This window comes from Homalodisca vitripennis, chromosome X (assembly GCF_021130785.1).
Source record: "Homalodisca vitripennis isolate AUS2020 chromosome X, UT_GWSS_2.1, whole genome shotgun sequence".
Taxonomy (NCBI): Eukaryota; Metazoa; Arthropoda; class Insecta; order Hemiptera; family Cicadellidae; genus Homalodisca; species Homalodisca vitripennis.
The window spans coordinates 37,043,691-37,069,365 of NC_060215.1; the positions used below are offsets into that span (position 1 = coordinate 37,043,691).

Genomic DNA, 25,675 nt, shown 5'->3' on the forward strand with positions numbered 1-25,675 from the left:
GCTTTTACAATTCAGTTTATTGTTGTAATAACTGACATGATCTACACGTTGTTATACAAATTTTCAATTGTTGAATAACAAACAATCTTCTACAAAACTCATAATACTTCAAAGTAAAAGATTTCAAAGGGAATTAATTGTTTTGTTATAAAAATATAATTGTTTCATAAACAGTAAAAAATAGTGTTTAATAATTACATTAGTATATTATCATAAATATTTAATCATTATTAAAAATATTCTTTAGCCCATGAGAGATAAAAGTCAATTTTCTTGAGATGTTTACTGAGGTCCTTAGATGACACTGATTTAGTCTCAGGTTGTGGAAATCGTTTGGAGAATTCACCCGTGCTTTTTGATTTTGTGGTTTCTGGAAAAAGAGAAAAATATAAAGATCAAAATATTAGTTGAATTATGGAAGCATTTTGATTACATACAGAGAAAAATTTACAAGGTAAAGTATACTATATTTAATTTAACTTAATAATTCCATTACGATTACTATGATACGGAAAGTTTATTGGTGACGTGACTATGGGCGATACACAAATAAAAGAGTGGTTTAGGCGGTTTAAAAATGGCCGCATATCAGTGGAGAGTGATGACCGGCAGGCCTTCAACGGCCAGAAACGCTGAAAATGTTGAATGTGTTCGTGCAGCAATTAATGAAAACCATTGATTGACTGTCCGAGAGCTGGAAGAAGATTTAGGAATACCAAAATCGTCAGTTTGTAACATTTTACACAAAGATTTAAAGATGAACCGTGTTTCGGCAAAATTTGTTCCTCGGCTGCTGACAGAAGACCAAAAGAACTGTCTTGAAATCGCACAGGACAATCTGAATTTGATAAAAAGTGACCCAGGGCTATTTAAAAAAGTTATTACTGGTGATGAGTCATGGGTTTATGGCTACGACCCTGAAGCAAAGGCTCAATCTTCACAGTGGAAAAAGAAGCGCGAAGAGCAACGGCAGAAAAAAGCAAGACAAAGTCGAAGCAATGTCAAGACAATACTGACAGTTTTTTTTTACCAGGACGGCGTTGTTCATCATGAATATGCTCCAAGAGACCAGACAGTGAATAAGGAGTATTATCTTGAGGTCCTAAGGCGGCTACGAGATGCAGTGCGAAGGAAACGACCTGAACTGTGGACAAGCCGTGACAGGATCCTGCACCACGACAACACGCCAGCTCATTCCTCAAATCTTATTCAGCGTTTTTTGGTCAAACACGACATCAACCAACTACGACAGCCTCCCTACAGTCCTGACATAGCTCCTTGTGACTTCTGGCTATTTCCGAAATTAAAAATTCCCTTGAAAGGAAAAAGATTTGACGATGTTGAACAAATTAAACAAAATGCGACGAAGAACCTGTTAGGCATTCCGCAAAATGAATTTAAGGAGTGTTTCCAGAAGTGGGAGGAGCGTTGGAATAAGGTAGTGGCTTGTGGAGGGGAGTACTTTGAAGGGGACCAGATTGCCGTTGCCGCAGAGTAACGTCAGTTCATGCCAGACGTCAAGGTCGGATACTTTTTGGACACACCTCGTACACTTCACTTGGGATACAGATATTCTATGGAGAAATATATGGTCAATGTTTTATACTTTTAAAGGATAAGTCATAAAAATCACCAACAAACTGGACCAAAACCAATATGTAATGCTGAGAGTTTAGGCTAAATAAATATAACCACTTTAACTGGATTAAATTGCTGCAATCAGTTATCATTTGGTTTCTAGATTGCCACTAGTAAATGACTTTTAGCTCAGAAAATGCCTGACAGTACCACTGCTAGGATTAAGACCTCATCATTATATAAAACTCACTGCTATACTGAAATCTTATGCTTCTTTTAAGAAACAGTCTCATATCTAATTGTTTAAATTTTGTATCGTTGATGTTTACAATACAACTGACCAGTGTGAAGATTTACACTGGTCAGTTGTAATTTTGGTCAATAAGAAGAATGATGATGTAAATGATTGCATGGGATTTTGTTTATTACGTGTTATTTTAATTACCTAAGCAATATACTTACAATTTATGCAGTGCAGTGCTTTACTTTATACCCATCAAATTTAGGTTTCACTATCAACATTACAATTTATTTTATTCTAATCATAAAAATAACATTAATTCAATCTATAAATAACAAATTATTCCTAGTTTGTGTTAATAATTGGTACTAACTAATTAGTACTTTTAGTCTTAATTCTAAAATGGCAAATACTGAAATATTTGGGAGTATAAAATTAGTTTTTTATTTTTATAATAAAAGACAGGAATACAATTTAATTTTTTTAAATGTTTATTTAAAACTTCCGCTTAGAACAAACCTTTCATGATGCGTTTAGCATCGGTCAGAATTGAATGGATGTGGCTCAATGCTGCCAACACATGCTGGTTCTGTCTTGACTCTGAGGGACCTTCTACCAACATTTTCACATCCTCCTTCAGTGTGGTTCCTTCAACTCCATCCAAGAAACATCCATACTAAAAGTAAAAATTTGTTATTACTTTACAAAGTACATGACTTTTTAGTGTACTCACTGCAAAGAATTTCTTTGACATTGATTCTTTTGATTTTCTTTAACCCTTTAAGAGGTATTGATGTTAAGGAACTGGATAATATCTGAAACTGACATGAGTTCAAAAATCTAATCAGAAAATTACTGTTATTTCATTCGATTGACATTGTTGTTTTGAATTCCTACAACCCAACACAAAAAAATGTTAGTGTGAAACTCTTTAAAACATGGATAGGCCACACATACAGCAGCACATTAAATCCCAAAATTCATATGACATATCCTTCATCCTTTCTTTTGTTGACGTAGCATCTCTTCTGGTTTGTTTTATCTGAGCCTCAAGCTTAGGCATAGGGGAAAATGCCTTCCAGTAAGACGGAGCGTATTACTGTTTCCACTAGTGGTTGGTAAAGGTACAGCTCGACAGCAAGTAATGAGTATGAGTAAACTTAGCTTTATTAGAAGCGAAGTTATGGCTATGAAATCTTTTTTTCCATTTAATCTCAATGTAATTTAAAACCATACCTATTTGTTGTTGTGTTGGGTTGTAGGGATTCAGAACAAAAATGTCAATAAAATGAAATGACAGTTTTCAGTATCATTTTTTTTAACTTTCTTGCTTATTGAAAGAAACCATCATTAGATTAAACAATGTCCCCCATAACCTTATTATACTCAATTACAGAGCTTGGCTTGTCAACAGTCTTCCCTAGCTTCGTTTTACAGGAATCATCTCATGATTGTGGATAGTTGTAAGCTTTGTGACATTACAGCAGTCAGTTGTAAGCATTGTGGCGGCATTACCACAATCAGTTTTAAGCTTTGTGGCATTACAGCAGTCACACCATTTTATACAATGCCTTTTTTTTCCCAGTTTTATCTAACAGTTCCATTATCAAGTACCCACTTGAACAATACTGAGCTGGTGTACAAATATCCAACATACAAGCACATGGTTACGTCCTGAATAGGGCTACATAAACATTTTAATAATCTTTATTGAGGCTCCAAAATCTTCGTTCTCAGACAGTCAGTGGCCTTGTCAGTACAATATATAAAGTCAAGAATGATGCCGTGACTACTGTCACATAGTGCATACAATTTTAAACTAAAATTTACATGGAATGTATTTTTTGAACACTGGTTGGCCTATCTATAACATAAGGCTTTCATCAATTACAAGGTTCTTATTAGGGGAAAAAAGAAAGAAAACTTATCTTTACCCATTTAAAGTAAATGATCATCTAGGTGCAGCACTCGGAACAAGTCAATTAATCTCTCTTATCAATTTCTTTCTTAGGGCAATTTTCTTTAAACATTTCAGGAAAACTAGGAAAACAATGCGAATTGGCCCTAGCCTCCTGGACTACATGTGATATAGGCTTTCCACCAAACTCATGGCGATCACATGAAACATCGTACTGTATGTGACACAATGGCTGAGATGCTGGTTGAACTGGCAACTGAACTCATCAGGCAACTAAGCCTTACACACTTTCTTATCACACAGTTTAGGGAGAGAATCAGGAGTCCACAAAGTAGAGTAATTACTACGGAGTAGTAGATAGTGAGAAAGAAACAACTACCATCTTTTCCAGACAGATTGTAGTAACAACTTCCTAGTGATAGCAGTTGTATGTTCACTTAGTTTCAACCAAATGCTATTACTTCGTAGTTGTTGCGGTGACTATTTTCTATGTTTCTGAATTTATATTTTAAAACTAGTCTACTTTTAATATTTACAATGGTTTAATTTTGTAAAACTATCTTATCAGACTGTGCAGAATTTTCAGACAATTTAAAAAATACAATTCGGGTAAGTACAGTTCTAGGGAATCAAAAACAAAATTTCTTGAGTAAACATTAAAATATTCACCTCAGAGGGCTCCAGACCTTCCTGCCTTCACTACCATAATTTAAAACATTGCTGCTTTCCGTAATATTTTTTCCTACTGTACGCTACTAAATCCCAATTTAATTATATGTATAAAATTGAAATGAAACGAATCATGGCTTTATAGGAGGCAAACTATCATCTCTTCCACATAACCTAAAAAAATTGGGTAACTTTTAGAAACTTATAAATTGTCAATTTTATTGTTATAGATTACAAAGAAATGTCTAAACTTACATTGATGGCTGCCATCTGTACAGAAGTAACAGCTAGTTCTGGATTGTCGAAGACCTGATTGATAGCCAAGTTTTCGGATATTGTAGTGAGCATCACTGCTGTACTCTGTGGTGAACTCTGGAAATCTCCGTTGTACACACGAGCTGTGACAGCATAAGCCGCCAGTACATTGACCACATTCCATCTCACCATCGGGGAAGGTGTCATCTTCTGTAGAAATAAAAGAGAACTTTCAATAAAAAATATACATACTTCCAACATGGTTTTCAATTTCAAGATTGTTGTCATATTTTGATTCTTTTAACCTGTTGAGGAGGAGTACTGAGGGCAGCTTAGACATACCTAGGGTTTAGAGTACGCAAAATGATCATTAATGGACTCCAGGGAGTTAAAAACACTTTTTTAGTTGTATTTATTCAAAATGTAATGAAAAATTGTAAAAGACCAAAGTGATATGTTATTTGCACCTTCTAGGAGTTAAAACTACATTTTTTTTAATTTTTAGAAGTATGATAATTTTTTAAACATGAGTACATGGAAAGAATTCACATTTAGTGCACTCATAAGCAGTTTCTTTTCTTTTACGCTCACTCCTTGTATTTGAGCACATAAAGCAGCGTTTAAGTTTTCTTCGAGCTTGCGGGTAATGGCGACTTGACAAGCATAGCAGATGCTGAGTTCCACCCACCAGACACCAGATGGCTACGGTCTCTCCTCTCTTTGCAACCTGGGTTTCCAATATTTGTCTGATGACGTTTATTGAAAAGTCCTTGAGGCAAAGCTTTGTATTTGGGGTTTTTGATTCTGTGTACTGTCCAGAAAATCACTCATTTTACTAAAGTATTCATAAAACAGTATAAATCAATCTTCACTCCAGAGCAATAATTGAAAATAGTATACAAAAGAGTTAACAGAAGAAAATTACAGGACAATTGATGGCAAAGCTTTAGTTATATTTCTGTCACTAGGAGCCTGCACCGTACATTAATGATCAATGAATTGCAAGAATCGAGAATTACATATCAACAGACTTACACAAGTAACTGACATGACATTTGGCGACAAAGCTTTGATTATATATTCTGTTGTTAGGAGCCAGCAACTTACAACAATAATTACTTAGAACATTTCACAGTAGAAGTAATAAGAACATCACTAGAGAACGTAAACAGCCGTAATATTGATTATTTGGACAAGCCCACGAGGGACAGGTTAAACAATCATTACTCTTTTGGAATCAAACGGCTATAACATTTAGTACTCTTCTGGAACCACTGTCGGCTACTCCTCAACAGTAGGGTGGAATGTTGGTATACGGCATAAAATAGTTTTCTCTTTTACACATTCTAATAGTGAAAAAATTTGTCTTTTTATGTGAGAAGTAATTCTACATAGTTTTATTTTGCTAGAAACACATCTTGAGGTGTCGCAAAAACCCTTAAAAATAGTTTTTTGTTTATAAATTTTCAAATTTTCTACATTTTTATTTATTTATTTTTTATGTTATTTTATGTTTATTATTTCAATTTAATTAGAACTAAGCCTAAAATCATGAAAAAAATTTAATTTGCTGTCATCATCATTTTATAGGCCCACTTAGTAGATATTAAAACTTGGAAAAAACTAAGGTTTTTTTAAATGTACTTTTTTGGCTTTGCTGTAGATATAATATTGCGATGATTTGTCTTTGCCTAAAATGTATTAAAGAATTTCTCCTTTTATTTTTATAGTACAGTGATAATATTGATCCAAATGAAAGATTATAAAAGGTATAGACCTTATTACATAGTCACATTCTATTTATTAAACACACTTATATTCATAAAATAGAAATAATCGACAAATGAAACATTGTAACAAAGCTAAATCAATACTCAATTATACATTTTTTTACGTAAAGTGTCTCTTTGTTTAAAATTTTGGCATCATTTTGTGTGAAGCAATTCTGGATTTGACAAATTCATTTCTTTCTTCGAGACCACAAACACAGAGTGATGAGCTTGATTACTCTTTCCACTGCTTGTGTATGACAGAGAAAACCAATAGAATGCACCAGGCCATCTTCTCTTGATTCACTTATGTACTTGGCTAAGTCCTCATCAGTCACATGCTTTGTCATTGGTGGTTCTGTGATTGTTACGTCAGCCCAGTTGATAATTTCGATGTAATCTTCAGCTTTGAAGTTTAGTTTATGTATCACAAACTTCTGTACCTCATTCTTCTGTTCCAACTTAGCCTTCAAAAGTCATCGGAGGCCTAACTCTCTAATGTGTTTTCTCTCATCACTTAACATGCAGAGCAGCATGTTTACAGGATGAGCTTAGTAGCTGTTTCTTTGAATAACCGGGTCAATTATTATGATGCGCTCATCGGAAAGGTAATGTGAAAACGAAATCAGCTACCTGACACAAATAATTTCTATTTATTATTATCAAGGTTTTTGCCATGCAAAAAATTTCTATTGTGCATTAAGGTGTATCTTTTTGGAGTATTTTAAGAAAGTTAACTCTGTTTTTAATTTTGCTTCTTATATTTTTGAATTTTTTTCAACCATTTCACACTTGCTTGTCACTACGAGCAGTTTTTTTCCACATTCTATTTTTTTTTTTTTCTGGACGCTTCTTTTGCCAGAATCAACATGACTTGTTGTTGGAGTAGTTTATAGCTCTTAGTAATTTTTACTTGGTGCAGAACTGTTTAAATGATTCTCCTATTTCTACCCTAAATTTTCTCTTTCTGGCTATTTGTTACCAATCTTACGGGGTATCCCCTGCTCCCTACTATACATCTCATGTACAGTTTAACCCTTAAAGTGTTGAAGAGAATTTGACTGGGATTCAATTGTGTGCATTTTGAGAATTGAAAATTTCTGTTTTTTTGCCAAAGTTAAATTTGTTTTCTGTTTCCCTCCAGATGTAGTCAAAATATAAAAAAAATGTGGAACTTGCTATTATTCATTGTCAATGGATAATATGAGACATGTCAAAACAAGTATGAGATAAATATTTCAAAATGTTGTGAAAGTCACATTGTTAGTTGTAAAATATTAAATAGTTATATTTGCCCCATTCATTCATTATGCCCCATAATATTCATTACCTGTAATTGAATATTGTATATTAAAATATAGGAAAAGGTTTGGATAAAAATAATCGGACAGATTTTTCAGTCAAAAAACAGAACAGGTCCTAAGACAACATCTCCCCTCTCCATCCACGTCAAACAGCCACTATCGATCACACAATAAGGCCATGACCTCCGTTTGTGTCAGACTGTGCAACAGCTGCCCACCGGTAAAATGCTTAGTTTTGAAAGAGCAACAAAATAAGATGAAATGTTTAGTGAAACTTGGAAAGTCCACCACAAAGGCCCGTTCTTTGTTGACAAGTTTATGGTGATGAATGTTAGTCATGTATAAAAGTTTTTATGTAGATAATCAATTCAATGGAGGATGAAAAAACTGAACATGACTTCATATGCATAGTGACAATAAACATCAACGACAGAAGAAAACATTCATAAAATCGAAGATTTAGTTAAAAAAGATAGTTGATTTAGTATTTGTGTGATTTCTTAGATTGTAACACCTGACAAAGAAACAATTCAGTGGTTTTTAAATGAAAATTTGAACATAAGTAAAGTATGTTTAAATACGGTGCATAAGAACCTTAAGAATGAGAAAAAAGACACAAATAAACCTGTGCTATGAGTGAACTAGTGACATAAAACTTACACTTCTTGAAAAAGTAATAACATGTAATGAATCATGGTTTTTCACTTATTATCAGGGAACTAAGTGCCAGTCAATTTATAGGTTAAGTTCATCAAGAATGGAGAAAGTTTGAACGTCAAATCAAATGCAAAGCAATTAATTGTCTATTATCTAACTTGCATAACAGATAGTATATATGTTTGAAGTAAGCAGAAACTTATAACTTCATTGAATGGACAGTTCACTGAGGTATAAATTAAAAAGTTAAACAATTTATTGTAAATATTAGAATATATTTTTCAAATATAAACCTTATATTATTGTGGAACTGATATTTTTTATTATTTTGAGAACAGCTCTCTAAATTATCTATAAAAAATCATAAGCTATGTCCTATATTTATTTTGAAATAAAATCTTTGTCTAAAAATCAACAAATTAAAATGACTAGATATCATTTGATATCCACCTGAGGGAAATATCCAATTGCAGATCTTAAAAACATTGTTTTCCTTTTGATGACGTTTGATGGCCAAATGATAGAAGAGATTCACTGTTTAAGGTAAAATGAATAAATATTGCAATACTTGTGCTTATTAAAATAAATAAGATAAAATATTCTAGAGTATTGTAAATAAAATATAAGATTCTTTACATTCAAGAAATGTATTTAGAATGAGTTGGTGACCAACTGAAGACTTGTCAATGAACATTTTACCATCAGATTTTTAAAATACAACTATGTACTAAAATAAGCTTACAGATAGCTTAGAAAGCAGCTGAATGTCTTGTTTGATAGAGGGACAGTGTGATGCTAATTCAGATTCCTCTTCTAATGATGAACTTACATTCAATTCTTTCACCAATTCCTTCTTTTCTCTGAAAAATTCCAACACTATAAAAAAATAGAAAACAGTTGTTTGCCAAAAAGAAATAGTAAGCACAATTCTAAACCGTATTGTCAGTTAGAATAGAACAGTTACGATAACAAATGAAAAACTCTGATTTTGAATCACAAATTCCATCCACTCACTAATCTGCTATAATGTACTACTTCTGTTAGGTAGTATATTTGCTCATATTCCTTCATGTGTACCTAAGAACTATGTCCCAGAGCACAGAGTTATATAAGCGTCCATCCAAGAATTGAATACTCATACACATTGGCCTGGGAACTACTTGATTAATTTTCTGTTTTCAAAATATTTTCAACCAAAATAAGCTAAATAATGAGCTGCTTTACCAACAATTATTTTTCTACCTCTTTCTTCCACTCTTTTCTATAAGTTTATCTGTTACCCAACAACTAGTTCCTTAATTATCCTTTGAAATGCTTTTTCTTCCATTTGAACTCTCTAATAATGAAATAAAATGCTATTTTATGTTAATGTGCTAGTCTTCCTTGAGTAAGAGCTAGGGACACTACTTAAGACAACACTTAGATCTCTGCTTATCATCAGAACAAAAATAATAAAAAATAACAATAAAAAACCAAACTAGGAGAAAAGACTCAAGAGATGGGCAAAAAGTCTCTGAAAATAAACAATTTGATGGAAAAAGAAAAATTTTTTTTTGAACACTTCAGATTTGATTAAGTCATAGGCAGTTACAGGACAAACTAATTAAACCCATGGTCATATTTAAAACAATCTGGCACAAATATATTCGGGCCGGCAACTGACTAACATACCCTATTAACTCTTCGATAGCTGAATTATAATTTTTATGTATATTCAATTAAAAGTGGTTGGGGTCAAAATTGTTCTAAATAATTTTATAGTACTATATGCAGAATGATGTACAACATGCAAGATGAACATTAGTTTGGATTACATTTTTTTTTACCAGGAATCTGCGTGTATATACTACACGTTATTAGCTCTGAGTGAAATTACTTTGGACGTTTATAACCGTCATACGCTAGTTGGTCTTCTGTGAATGGCCACAAACTATGTCTCATTCAGACAATTTGAGGCTGGGCCAAGGCAGTAAAGAAGAAGGCAGCAGAGGGGATGGTGGTGGGGGATGGAATATTGGCCGTTTTGCTGGATTATAGTAAAGCATTCGATTGTCTTGACCATGATCTCATTTTGAGAAAACTACCAACTTTAGGGATAAAAGGTTTATCAAAAGATTGGCTGGGCAGCTATTTAACTGGTCGAAGGCAAATTGTTGAAATTCAACAAATTGCAAACAAGAAAAAATGTGTGTATAGATCTACACAACTTCCAGTAAGTAGAGGAGTACCCCAAGGGTCAGTCCTGGGTCCTTTTCTATATATACTCTTTACCAATGACTTTTGTAATTACATTAATAACCCCAGGGTTCAACCCATTTTATATGCAGATGACACAACTCTACTTTTTACAAATGACACACCTCTCGGACTACACATGGACATTGTAACATCAACTGACAATGCAATGCAATACTGTCTTCAAAACGATCTCGCAATAAATCCGTCTAAAACCACTCAGATCAACTTCAGCAGAAGACATGAGCAAATCCCGGAAACTCCCAATATTATAGTTGACAATACAACAAAGCTACTGGGTGTAACTATAGATAGTGCTCTTTCATGGAATGACCACATACACAACCTCACCAAAAAACTTTCATCAGGCATCTACGTGGTAAGAAGAATAAAGTGGATTGCAAGCACAGATGCAGCCAAAGCAGCTTATTATGCTCTTGTCGAATCCCATATCAGATATGGAATACTATCTTGGGGAGGAACATCTGAGTGCAACATGAATAAAGTTTTAGTCCTTCAGAAAAAAAGCAGTCAGAGCACTTGCAAACCTGAATCATACAGACAGCTGCAGAGATGCCTTCAAGTTACTGAAGCTCCTAATCGTAACAGCACTTTATCTTCTTGCAGCAGTCATTTACACCGACCAGATGGACTTTCCCAGGAATGAAGACATTCATTCATACAATACACGAGGAGCATTAAACTACCCTCTTCCTACCCATCGGACAACACATTTTAGTAAAAAACCATCCTACCTGTGCCGTAAAGTTCTAAACTCACTTCCACAAAACCTCAAAAACCTCAGAGGAAATGAACTGAAGAGACGTCTCCAGGACTGGCTAGTGGAACGACCTGTCTATACTATCAACGAATTCTACAATATTGTAAAGCAAGAGACATAAAATATCATTTCATTTCTGTTGATGCCATTGTATTTCTTGAAGAAACTACAAATAAAGATTCTTGTCTATTGTCTATTGTCTAATATACTGGCCTTGGCGGGAGAAAACGAGTGAATCATAAAAGCACGTAAACAGCCAAACAAGCAAAACTTCATCCAATAACACGTTATACAATTACACTCTAATGATGGAATTATCTGTCAAATGCTCACTCAGCAAATACAGTGTGCATATAGGATCACCTCTCGTAGGAGAAAGCTATTTTATTTTACTTATATTCCCTTACACTCTCAAATCGTGAAGTTCCCATCATAAATCCTAACCTTTTATATTCCCTACATTTTAAGCAATTCAAAATGAAACAAAATATAATAGTATTAGTGTTTAAATTAAAAGGTTATTTATCTAAAAATAACTTTGTAAAGTAAAAAGTCTGTTAGTTTACTGATAAAACAGGTTGAACCAATCAGTCTCATTGTTCTCCACTGATATTCCTGGACTGAAGCAAGCTCTGATATGCAATAAAATTAATGCTGGTTTGATAACAGTTATAATTGTTTCTCTAAACATACAAATAGATTAATAAGTTATTAATGGAAGATGGCTGCCTGATTGTCTGGCTGTGTTGGTGCTCTCGTTATTGTTGGCGATTTACCTGGATTAAGTCTTAAATTTGGCTCTGCTTACATGATTTCTGACACTTCATCAATCAGTGAGTTGAATGTGTATATGTGTCTCACACTCGAAACACCCCCAACAATTTTATTCCCGGTATTCTAACTATCAGGGCAAGCCCAATAACAAGTTTGAACAACGCCGTAAATTCATTTCACCTGTCTTGTCATATCTTCTGTCAATAACAGCTGTTGCTCGTCATCTTTGTCAACTCACAATCATCTGGAGGCAGACCTACGCAACAAATTTTGCCACAGCCTTCTTGATTATTCGTCGGTGTTCACATTGCATACTATATAAAGATTTTAGTTTTCCGTTCCTCTGCACTGTGTTTCACTGATATTCTGACTTGGAGCGGATCGAGTAGCTTTGGGTTGGGTGTCACTGACTTAAGTTGCATGAACTATATGAAAATTTAACCAGTGTGAATTGGCAATTGAAGGATCAGATTTTCGAACACATTCATTTGTCCTCGCCACCACAAACAATGGCTCATCCCTGTGCCGTTTGTATGAAGGATGTTCTCGATACAGAACAGGGTGTCGAGTGTGATGGCCAATGCGGCCGTTGGTTTCATAGAGATTGTGTAAAGATGAGCAAAACAGAATATGAACGGATTTGTAAGGATAACAACATCAGGTGGTACTGTGGTAGAGTGGACTGCAGGGCTCAACCTCCTGTATCCTTGGAGGACACTTTGGCTAAGATTATCTCTGAGTTGTCTGAAGTCAAGGTCTTGGTTAATAAGTGTGATAAAATAGACGAAATTGCGGCGGGAGTGGAGAATATCAAGAGGGAAGTGGCAGATCTGAATGTCAAATTGTCGTCTTTGGAACCTCGTGTAGAAGCTAATGAAGCAAGCATTTCCCGTCTTCGTAAGGACATTGATAGTATCAAGGCAAGCAGTAGTGCCTCTAATAGCATTCTTGTAACCGTTGAGGAAATTAATGAACGATCAAGACGTTCTCGTAATATCATTGCATACAGTGTTCCTGAAAGTAAATCTGCACATATCAACAACAGAATTAGTCATGACTCTGATTTGGCTGCTGCAATAATTGAATATTGCCAGACTGACCGTTTCCAAATGTTTAAAGATGGTCAGGCTGGGTAAGGTGAAGCCTGGAGTGATCAGACCTCTTCAAATTCAGATGGAAAGTGAAACTGATGTAATAAATATTCTGAAGCACTATTCTAATGAATCATTCACGTTTCAAAATCCTACTTTAGCTCATGTCAAGTTGTCAAGGGATAGGACAGTCAGAGAAAGAGAACTCCTAGTGGAGCTCAGGCAGGAGTTGAAGCACCGGCTGTCTCAAGGTGAGGTTGACCTTACTATAAAGTATGTGAATGGAGTGCCGAAGATTGTCAAGACAAAAAACATGCCTGCTTCAGTAGACATCAAAAGTTAGATGTCTACTACCAAAACGCCAATGGGCTACGTTCCAAAATGAATCAGTTTAGAACTGCTCACTCCTTGTGTGACTACGATGTTATAATTGTTGCAGAGACTAATCTATCCCATGAAATCTCTAATGCCGAACTGGGATTAAGTAACTATTCCATATACAGACAAGACAGGACGGCGCTCACAAGTTCAAAAAAATCTGGTGGTGGTGTGCTGATTGCAGTCAAGAAATGCTATACCTCATGGCTCATTCCCATTGATGAACCAGCAGTTGAAACCATATTTGTTGCTCTGAGGTGTGCACATTCTTCAAATATGCTTATAAATACTGTTTATATACCACCAGATGTTGCCCACCAGACTTATATAGAATTTTGTGACATTTTTCACACCGTCATCTCGAACAATATGAATATTTCTTCTGTGTTTATTGCTGGAGATTTTAATTTGCCAAGGATTGACTGGACCGCACAACCCCCGGACACTTACTCGCCTTCCGCTCTCAAGATATTGGAGCTTACTTCTTTTCTCGACCTGGGGCAGATGAATACTATTCCTAATTACATAGGAAATTTCCTTGATCTAATTTTCACTAACATCCCTTGTCTTGTATCGCACACCGCAGAGAGTTTGGTAGCTGAAGATATAGCCCATCCTGCCCTGACAGCTGTGATTGATCTTCCTGAAATGTCTCGTCTCTCTTGCACTGCTACTTTCATCCCCAACTTCAGAAAGTGCAACATTGCTAATATTTCTTTGGCCATTGCTAATATCGATGTGCGTTTGGCGGAGGGCCCTGACTTGGCCTTCAGTCGTTTTTGCGAGGAACTTAGAGAAATTATTTTGGACAACACCTGCATGAAAAAGGTTGGATTGTCCAAGTTTCCCATTTAGTTTTCTAAAGAACTGATAAATTTAATCATCTTAAAAAAGAAACTGCACAGGATCTACAAGACTTCATTGTCATTTGAGGACTACTGGAGGTTCTCTCATACCAGGGCCCAGTGCAAGTTGCTGGCCAAGGATTGTTTTAACAGATACGTTGGGCATATTGAGTATTCTATACCCTCCAATATAAAATCTTTTTGGAGTTATGTGAAGCAAATGCAGAAATCACAGTCTATCCCAACTCGTCTGACTTTTAATCACACAGTTACTGATGACCCTCATGTCATGTGCAATCTTTTTGCTGGCTTCTTCGCCTCAACTTTCAATCCCAGGGATGACACAACTTTAGACTTTCATTTTGCTAGCAACTTCAATGTAAATCGCTTCCATGTAAGTGAGGAAAGAGTACGGAAGGAGCTGGAGTCACTTGATGTCAACAAAGGTAATGGTCCTGATCTCATCCCACCTATAGTTCTCAAGAAATGTAGCGTTCAACTTTCAAAGCCTCTCACCAATTTACTTAACATTAACAGACTATTTATGGACGGCATCTTTCCCACAGCACTCAAGTCCAGTTATGTTGTGCCGATTCCTAAAACACCAAATGCTACTGATGTCACCAGCTTCAGGCCGGTCGTCATCCAGCCTGCTTTGGCTAAGGTTGTGGAAGGTTTAGTGCTGGAATTGATATCTAATGACATAAAGAGTATCATTGTCCCCCAACAACATGGGTTTTGCAAGGGTCATTCCACCCAGACCAACCTTGTCATCTACACAGACTATATTCTTTCTGCGTTTAATCGAAGACATCAAGTGGACAGCATTTATTTAGACCTTTCCAAGGCATTTGACAAGATTAGTCACTCACTTCTGATTTCCAAGCTCGAAGGATATGGTTTCTGCGGACTCTCTCTAGAATGGTTCAAGAGCTATTTAAGTGGACGCTCGCTGAGGGTCAAACTTGGAAACCATTTGTCTGAAGAATTTCCTCCCACCTCAGGTGTCCCACAGGGGTCCAAGCTTGGCCCTATTCTTTTCAACTTGTTTGTCAACGACATCATCAGCCACCTATCATCGGAATATCTCCTCTTCGCAGATGACCTCAAGATATTCAAAGAAATTTACTCTCGTGATGACTGTCTCAATCTTCAACGTGATCTGAACCTAATTGCTGAGTGGTGCGATGATAATAAGATGGTCATTAATTCAAACCAAATGTCTTACAATCACCTTCTGTCGTCTGAAGAATCCTGTTGCTTTCAATTACACTGTATCCGGCGACATCAAGCGAGTGACCTCGGTGGACGACCGATGCACACATTGATGCGGTATCCTTGAGGGCAAACAAAGTGCTAGGATTCATTTTTCGAATGTCTAGAGGGACGTTCGGTGACGAGACACTACTGCTCTTGTATAAGGCTTTAGTTCGGCCTAATCTGGAATATTGTACTCTTGTTTGGTCCCCTCATTACGCATCTCATATTCACAAACTACAGAGTATTCAAAACAAATTTTGCAGACTTCAAGGAGTCCGGAGAGGTGCAGCCTATCGGGAGGTCTCTGTCCCCGCACTTGAGCAGGAATTTATTCTGTCTACGCTGGAGTGCAGAAGGAGAATGTTTGATATTGTTTTCCTGCACAAGCTTATCAACGGGGCGATCGATTCACCAGAGCTTCTGAGTAGGATATCCTCTTGGTGCCTGCTGGAACCAGATCCAGGAATATGTTTTCAACCTGCCACCACTCAAACAATTACAGCTACAACGGCCCTATTGCTCGACTTCATAGGCGTGGAAACAGCATTCCTTCCGATGGTGATATGTTTTATGACAGCATCGCACACCTTAAAAAGAGACTGCAACAGGAATGATTGATAGAGTTTTTTTTCCCCTTAATATCAGTTGGAGATGATGTTTGTGATTTTTCACTATTGTAATATTATTTCACAAATCTTAACACTTATTTATTATTCCACTGCATAATCACTACTTTCTGTAATTTAATTAGTTGTTATTTATTTTGTTGATGTTATATTTAAGTTGCATGAAAATGTTCTAGCAGAGTAATAGTTAAATGTGTCATGCAATACTTGTTATTCGTTTATTGTTAAGTATTGTTAAGTTGTTATTGTTATTGTTGAGTATTTATTGATATTTATACTATGTTTATATTTGTCAGACCTATTGCACATTCTGGTTTTGTAAAGCTATCATTGCTAGATATAGCTGCACGTACTTATATTGGTTCATCTCTTATTTAATTTAGTTATAATGATCGTTGTGATCCAGTTTTGTTGACCTGTCTAGCTTTAATGCCTTTGTCCGTAGCCATCTTGCATTGTTGTTTTTTTGTTTTTCATTTTGCATAAAAACTGTTGAATGCTCTTTTGTGAAATTATTGTATATTGGCGGATGCCGTTGAAATAATAATAAATAAATAAGTTTCATTGAATAAAGAATTAACTGTATTGACAGATATTCAAATTCTCAATGCCAAGAAAAATTAAGTGAATAAAAACTTGCACATAAGAGTCATTTATAAAAAAGAATGAATTGTGAATACCTATAAGTCCACCAAGGGGTCCACTCAGGCAGAAGCTCACCGATGTCCCCAGATGTGACAAATTGCTGGAACTGTAGCCGCTCATCCTCTGTTAGTCTTTCCCACACTGAGTCAGCATTATCAAGGTCTACTCCTGCAAGCCGGTCGGACAGCTCGGCACAGCTATCCGAGTCATCAGAGTCTACAATACACCATCATCAAACACTCTTCAATAAGTGAACACCTTACACTTCATTCATTTATTTACTCATTAGATGCAACATTCCAGTATATAACAGGTTATTCCTCATATGAAGAGCTGCAGTTTAAAAGTTTTGACCCTAATACAGTTTGTTCAACTGAAATTGAAGGAATTGCTTATTTGTGAATTGAATTAATTTGGACTTCATAATTAACTGTACTCCCATGAATGACTAATGAGCATAATTTGTTACTTTGATTTATGTTACTGTGTTTCAATACAAGTATTTTTTAACAAAATTAATCCAATAGAATTAATTATAAATACTCTTAAGGTTCGGAACTCGGATGAACAGACAACCAATTTCACAGTGGAAGTAAATAGTTTAGTAAATGTAGCATACAGAACCAATATGTATACGTTATCTATTCCATTTCAAAATGATAAGCTACATAAAATTTTAGCATTCACTGTACAGATCTTAAACTAAAAAGGTTTTTAAGAATCCATACAACAGTCAACATTATTGATTTTTCATACTTATAATCTAACGTTTACACAATACATGGCTTTCATTTTAACCTAAAAGAAAAGTCAATAGTTTTAATAGTTTTATTAGAACAAAAAATCAACAAGTAAAACTATTGCAGGGTAAAAATTTCTAAACATAAATGGTTATGACAAAGACTTATAAAGCTTGCAGTTTTTAATGTACCTTACCATTCAGAGTGTTAATGTAAAGGGAATTTGTAATAGTGTTGAGTCCTATTAGTGTCAAAACGTAAATTTTGTGTTTTAACACTAATTGTATGACATATCCGCATTACGAGTATGATCTGCTTAAAATATATACAGTTTAAGAACAAATAATCCTGCGGGTTTAATAAAAAAAGTAGATTTTACTGAAGGGGGATCTAACATCTTGAAACGTCAAACTAAATATGCATTTTTAGTTTAGACGCTTAATTTGTACAACAGTGATGGTATGATGACTATGAAGGTTGGCATGATACTCACAACACTTCCAAATATTTAAAAACCATCATCTTGAAACCTTAGAAATAAAAATCTTAAAAACCTACATTTGTTTGTAAAAACGTGAAATTGATTTAGTTACAATCAACCAGAAATTATGTTTGTTACTGTATTTACTTATAATGATCAAATATATACTTTGTATACTTCAAAAAGAATGGTTATGTTTTAGTTTTTTTCATTGTAAATAAGACAAACAAGACTTTTAGAATTCTGAGATCATTTATGCTTATTATGTCTTTCATTCTGTCGTAAAGTTTTTCAGATAACGGTGGTACAAACCTTTGAATAATATACCGTATCATTACGGAAATAATAGTGAACACAGGATTAGCATAATTTATAGCAAATTCAAACTGAAGTTATACAATGTGTCTGTAAGTTCTTTGGCTATCTCAACCAATAGAAAGTTTCAGGATTGCGGCCATTCACAATTGTACAATATTTTGGTGTGGGATATTTTACAACATTAATTAGAATTGATAAAATTTTTAAGCAATTTAAAGTTACTGTTATTCTTAATATTTTTTTTCATCAAAAGTTATAGAAGTATACAAGAATCTTCAATCTTTATAACAATTCGAGATAACACCACATGTGAAATCTACCCTTCTTCCAACTAAACCAGAAGGGAAATTTGACCTCTACGTAGTTTCAAAAATTGTATTATGTCTGTTGTTATAATATATTGGAATGATCTAAAAAAATAATTTATAGCTATTACTACAAAGATTAAAATAAGCATATCAATTGTTGTTTTAAATTGATTATTGACTATGGTCAATGGAAGATTTGAAAGGATAACAGGATTTCAATGCTTTTAACTAGTCATTTGTCTAGACACTAATTTAAACTTAAATGTTTTATAGAATGCATGTTCATAAAATTGTATTATGTCATGATTTTGTACAATGTGAATAGTAACCGTTTTGAAACTTTCTATGGTTGAGAGACTTTTATTGATAAAGAACTTATTATTAGAGTAATGTATTGTATCTTATCAATGTGTATTGTCTTAGTACAAATTTTAATTTTAATTGACTAGAAATTATGGCATTTCACTACTATTTCCACAATATTACTGTATATTATTTAACACTACACTGTTTTAATTCAATTATTTACCAATACAGACACAAAATTACAGTTTTTTAATACACGTGTAATAATTGACAAGTTTTATTACATTTACACTTTTCGATAACCTACGCTTTAAAGTTGACGGCCATTCACAATCTGGGAAAAGAATGGTTATATCTAAGTTATTATTCATGTTTTATTTTTAAAGTTTTAAAAACCAATTTTAGCAACATTTGCTATCTCACATTGTTTTGCCAAACGAAGTTTTTGTTTACAAACGTTACATTTGTACATTCAACCTCATAACATTAATATATAAAAAAACAAGTTTATATTTATTGATACATAAATAAACTTCAGAATTTTATGAAGACTGCAATACCAATTACTTTTTTTATTGACTATAAAAATATTTGTTATAAATTACTAAAAGAACACATGAAAAACATTAAATAGTACCCTGCTACTTTAGAAACTGCTAGATCTAGGGTTCAGAAGGATTGAGAAAGTGAGATGAGCAGATGGGACAGACAACTAATTTTTAGTATTTGGAGTGGAGGGGGGGGGAATGGACTAGTGGGCCAGGGCTTAGTAACAAGGGCTGAGCCATTTCTTTGATCTCAGCGCGGTGCCGCCACGGCTGGCGGAGTGGCGGGAGGGGGGTGCCGTGACGTCGCTGTCCTGATCAGGCCAGATACCGCCACCGCGCCTGCACCGCGTTGCAACTTGCAGGGACTGGCCGTGTTGGCGTTGAACATGTGTTACATTGGCGCACTGTCGTTTACACGCTGCTGCACATGCCGAAGTGATTTAATTGAGGTTGATCCTCAGAGATTTGATGTGGATGTAGTCTATTTATGCAGTGTCAAAATGAGTTGTTGTGCTGTGGCTACTTGTCCAAATAACTCTAAAAAGACTAAAGGAAATGAACAGCGAGTAGTGTACTATAAGTTTCCAAAAGATAGTGAGACTTGTAAAATTTGGTTATCAAAGTGTAAAAGAAGAGACGCGGTAAATTGTAAGTATGCCTATGTGTGTAGTGATCATTTTGCACCATCTGACTACATTGATGACATGAAAAATCGCTTATTAGGTCTCAGAAATTGTTATTAAAGCCATTTGTTGTTCCGTCAATAAAACTTCCCACTATCAGTAATGACGATGACGATGTACGCAATGAACGGATAGAAAAACGACGTGTTCGTAAAAACGCAATTGAAAGATTAGACAGTTTAAGTCCAAAAAAACCTCGAATTGAGCCGCTAAATACAGACCGATTAGACGAAAGTAACCTCGTACAACCGAGTTCTGTTTGCGAAAAATGCAAGAATCTGTTAGAAGAAAACAACAATCTGAAATCTTCCATTGATGTTTTATAACAAAAAATAACTAATCTGAGAAGAGAGCGTAATATATTGTATAAATCCATTGCAAAAAAAAGGAAAATGCATTCTAAAACCTTAAGAAGGCATGCAAAAACTGTCAAAACCCTGAGGACAAAACTAATGTTTGCAAGCAAGCCATACACGTGTATGCTAGAGTGAGAACTTTTATTAGATTAAGGAACGTTAGTAACTTAGAATGCAAGAGGAAACAGCTTAAAAAAGCTAAGAAGTGGATTCAATAAAAAAAGACTGAAGAACAGTGTTGAACTAGATAAATGAGTGCTGTAACTATTAATTGGTATCAATCTATTAACATGCATAATTGTGGTTTTAGGTATTGACGTCTTAAACAAAACAGTAAACAAATGACGCTGTAAAATGAACGAACTAATTTTATTTGGACTTGCAATCTTTTCGTCATTGGTTCTACTAGACATTTACATTGCCTAAGTTAAGTCACAAAATATTTTCAAACATATCCATAAAATTATCTAAATAGTTATTAACCAATAAGATGTGTGCAAATTGAAAAAAAGTAGATTCTACGGATATTACTTCTTTCTAAAATTATTCTATTATTCATTTGTATATACAAAAGCCTAAGGGAATATTAATAATATTTTATTCCAATTCTTCCAATGAAACTTATAGATAAACTAATTTACTATAACTTTGCCGCTAAAAGTTTGTTTTTAACCAAAAAATAAGGCTTATAAACTTTCAATGTATTGCATTTCGGAGTTCAAACACCCCTTTTTGTGGTTGTACAATTTTCAAATCGATATAAACTGAAATATATTTATACTGCTAGTTTCAGCAGATCACACAGTTTAAGAATATATAAGGATGTCCTTAATTATATTATTCTAATGATGTGTAATAGCGTGTAAACCATAACGCTCCCATAGTGGCAAGCGGATAGATGCGGCAGACGTCAGGTTCGTGACGTATGCGGTCACGTGACCAGGGGGTCACGCCGGCAGGCAAAATGGTGCAGCCCTTGTTACTAGGCCCTGCTAGTGGGCTGCTTATCACAGGAACAGTAAAACATCAGGAAACGATGTTGCTCATGCAATCTAGCACTTACATTTTGCGATATTGACGCAAGCACATCTGTAATGCTTGAATCCTACATAATTTAGCTTGTAAAAATATGTACAACAGCATATATATATATATATATATATAAAACAGCATTCTCTCTCAAACAAATTTATTTTAAAAATAATACCAAGAGCTTCTTCATCTTGAAACTGAGTGTCGATCTGCTGCACTCTCTGCAGAATTTCCACCATATTCTGCTGTGACTCTGAATCCAGCTGGTCACCTCTGATCTGTTCCACCACACAATCTCTGTAGAAGCTCTCTGAACATTGAACATGACTCTCAGACTGGTAGCAGGAGAGTGAGCAGTATGGCATGTTACAACGTGGGCATACATATTTGGCTTCAATTTGCAAACACCTAAAATTTAAAATATATCATTACTTGATAAAATTTACGACTTCTCTTAGTGGTAAGATCATTTCATTATATTTTAAGACATGATACTTGCACAACTTTGTCTTGCTAACATTACAAACAGTTGTATGTGATATTAAAGATCACCACACTTGACCTTTTCATCATACTATATTCTGTTACTGGTACCTACCATTCCTTTTCAATTTCTCATCATAACAATATATTTTTAATCTGTTACTGACAAATAATTACGATACTAGACGTCTGTTGCTGTTCCAATTGTAATATTGACAGAAACCCTTGTGTTGGTGACAACTTGTACCCAAACATCGCCAAAATCTGTGATAGTCATTAGAATGTCAATGTTTCTGACTAACTCTCCCCTGTAATCAGGGCTGTAATCTCGTTACTATTTTAACTCAATACCAGCCCAACTTGACAGTAATTGTAATTTAACCGTTGTTGTTTGAGGTAAACTAACTCACCTACATGACTGTTAGACTTACCTGAGTGCCAACCAACCAACCTGAGGGTACTGTTTATAATTTAATAGTTAAGGTAAACTAATAAAAACTCATCTAACCTAACTACTTGACTCTTGGACTTACTTAAGGGCAGACCACCCTACCCAAAGACAAACCCAAAAGCCAAATGCTGGAACTTTCTTATATTCTAAATAACTTCCTTATTTCTTATTTCCTCATCTTGAATGTTCCTTTTATGGAATAATACACACTATAGAAAGACCTCTGAACAATATTTAGTATAAAAAATTAGGTGTACCAAAACCGAATACATATCCAACTTTTTACAAATAAGTAATAATAAATTACAATATGTTTGAATCTTTGACAAGCTACTTCAATGTTTATTTTCCCTATGTTTGGCAATCTTGAAGGATGCGTACACTTTTCCATACGTTGTTCTTAACACAAAATGTATTTTTATAAAATAAAATTTCAAAATTGCTTCTTGAATGAACTATTTGGGCAAAATAAAGTATATAAAGTACCAGTTATGAAATCCAGTTTTATTATACCTCAAACAAGGCTGGTCTTGTTAAGTGTCATTAAAAATAAAATGTATAATTGCAAATGTTGAGTTGTCAGTTTACAGCAATCAGTACCCCAATGCAAATCTAGGGCACCAACTGCTTGATCATCATTTTCACTCATGATGAATTTTACAGTAATATTTTACATAACGTTTGTCATACTTTTAATAATGAGATATCTGTTATACAGGATATATATATATTTTGTGGACACTAAGTAAGTTGAATATGAAGTTGGAAAGTGGTGTTTTTATAAAATTGACCATAAGTAATCTTTGTTTTTTGATGATGTAAGTATTGTTAAGGAAACATTATATTTTCCAGACATTTACCATTGTTCAGTGATACAAGAAATCTCTAATACTAAGTATCTAGCAACAAGACCAAGTGACACCTGTAGAACAATGAAATATTACTTCGAGGGAGAAATGTAGTACCACTTTTTATGTTCTAATATTCTATAACTTCATTCTAAGCCTATTTGTCATTTTCATCCATTGAAACATTATATTGTTTTGTTCAGGAGGAGAGGACGATAGCGATAGGTAAAAAAGCGAAATTTGTATTTTGCCACTCCGGCCATTAACCCTAGAATGGTAACGTGTAGTCTCTCAGACGACGCAAGCTATAAAAACCGGTCCAGGTGGCAGGTGCATGACGTAACCGACCCCCCAATACCAATACCTTCCCCCTGCCAGCCAAGGTCAATGCTGGTTAGGGTTTCATTTTGTTTCATTCACTTAGTTAATTTCAGTGAGACCATAGTAGTCTGGTAGACTACGCGTTACCGTTTATGTTACTTTTTTGTTCCTGAGTAAATATATGAAAAAATCGAATGTAGTGTTAGTTTTTGTGATAATTTTTATCGTGGATGGCTGATTAACTATTTGGATTGGTTTTTTAACTAACCATGGCTGATCCACTGAACACTAGTTTTGAAATAAGAGAAATACTATCTGAACTTGAACAAAGTGATTGTGATGAACAAGAAATTGATCATGATGAAAAGTTTTTTTGATCATTTTGATCAACTCATTTGTTATTTATGTCCATCAGGCATTATCAAAAAAATTAAACCAATGACAAGAAGGGCATTTGCTAAAGAAATATGTGTTGAACTAACAACTCCGCACATTCAGGGAAGACAAAAACTGCCAAATTTATCAAGGAATCTCAAACGCAACATTGAAGATGTCGTTGGCCCATCAACATCTGAGGCTTAAAATGTTATTGAAGAAGCAGGAACAAGGAAGATTTGTGCAGTTTGCCCAGCGAAAAAATGGAGAATGACTCGATTCCAGTGCACAAAATGTTATAAGCATATTTGCTTGGAGCACCGAGGAATGCTGTGTGTAAAGTGTTCCAATAAAGACTGAAATCAACAAAAATCAGGAAACATGACCTCTAAGATGTAAATAATGTCATTTGTAAATAAATTTAATTTTAATAAATTTGTATTAATTTTTTCCCTAAAGTAGTCTGAAAGACTACGCGTTACCATTTATGTGTGCCAAATAGGCGTTACCGTTCTAGGGTTAAGTTCACAATTACCACAACTGATTGGTATTCTAACAGTGGTCCTATAATATTGTTGACTTTCAAAGTGTAAAATGTGTAGAGATCACAACTGTACAAAATTCTCCAACTCCAGAGCCTTTAATACACGGCCAATATAAAGCATTTACTAATAACTACAACATCAATAATTCTTTGTTGATTTTTTTTGCATAATTCAACTAAAGCAATTGATACACGACCTAACCTATACTGTACTACTTACATTTTACATGGGTTCTTGGTATCCATTTTCAAAATTTCCTTTATTTCTCAGTAAAATTAGTATGTACAAAAAACAACTTAAATGCTAATAACTAAATAACATTCACTCATAATTTTAAATTGTTTTCATTTTGCCTTCCCTCATTCCCTTCCTCTTAACACTGGTGGTCCCTAGTTTGTTTAGTTCTTTCTTACTTCTTTACTACAAAAAAACTGTACTAGTAGTAGTTAGTCTTATTCACTGTTACCGTGAAGCCGTTCTGTCACTTTGTCGTCGAGACCGAGAAGTTATCGTCCCTGTGTATAATCTGGGCGTAAACGTTGCAGTTCTCAGTTTGAAGGCGCTTTCAATAATTCAAAAGCTAGGCTAAAATGTATAAAGCTAATTATTAAAATCATAGACCATTTAAACGTGTAGTGTAAAGAAGCTCCCGGAAGCCATTGAGAGAATATTGCCTAGCTCTTTTTCTGCACTCCCTGCTTTTGTAATGTAGATAGATAGCGGTCCTTGGATCTACTTGGCAAACGGAAGATTGGGACTTCCCAATAAAATTAGAAATGCTATTCAAAATTAAAAGTGGATTCTTACCTAAGTAAATAGCGGCACAAGGACGGCTCCGGCGGGAGGCTCCTTTT

At 34.7% G+C, this 25,675-nt stretch overlaps 1 protein-coding gene across 1 annotated transcript; it reads right to left on the minus strand.

The window, feature by feature from the left end:
* LOC124368912 (zinc finger HIT domain-containing protein 2-like) lies at positions 1–25,234 on the minus strand. Its single transcript, XM_046826454.1, has 7 exons — positions 25,041–25,234; positions 21,974–22,206; positions 17,062–17,242; positions 9,134–9,251; positions 4,662–4,871; positions 2,339–2,495; positions 1–370 (listed from the first exon to the last, which is right to left on the minus strand). Exons 1-7 carry the CDS (start codon positions 25,064–25,066, stop codon positions 231–233), a joined length of 1,065 nt encoding a protein of 354 aa, XP_046682410.1. The 5' UTR covers positions 25,067–25,234; the 3' UTR covers positions 1–230.
* Positions 25,235–25,675: the final 441 nt, after the last annotated feature.

Excerpts from the sequence above, each read along its gene's own strand:
- LOC124368912 (XM_046826454.1), bottom strand. The coding sequence starts at position 25,066 with ATGGATACCAAGAACCCATGTAAAAT. Across the intron at positions 22,207-25,040 it reads ACCAAGAACCCATGTAAAAT|GTGTTTGCAAATTGAAGCCA; the intron begins GTAAGTAGTACA and ends TTTAAATTTTAG. Across the intron at positions 9,252-17,061 it reads ACCCCTTGGTGGACTTATAG|AGAAAAGAAGGAATTGGTGA; the intron begins GTATTCACAATT and ends GGAATTTTTCAG.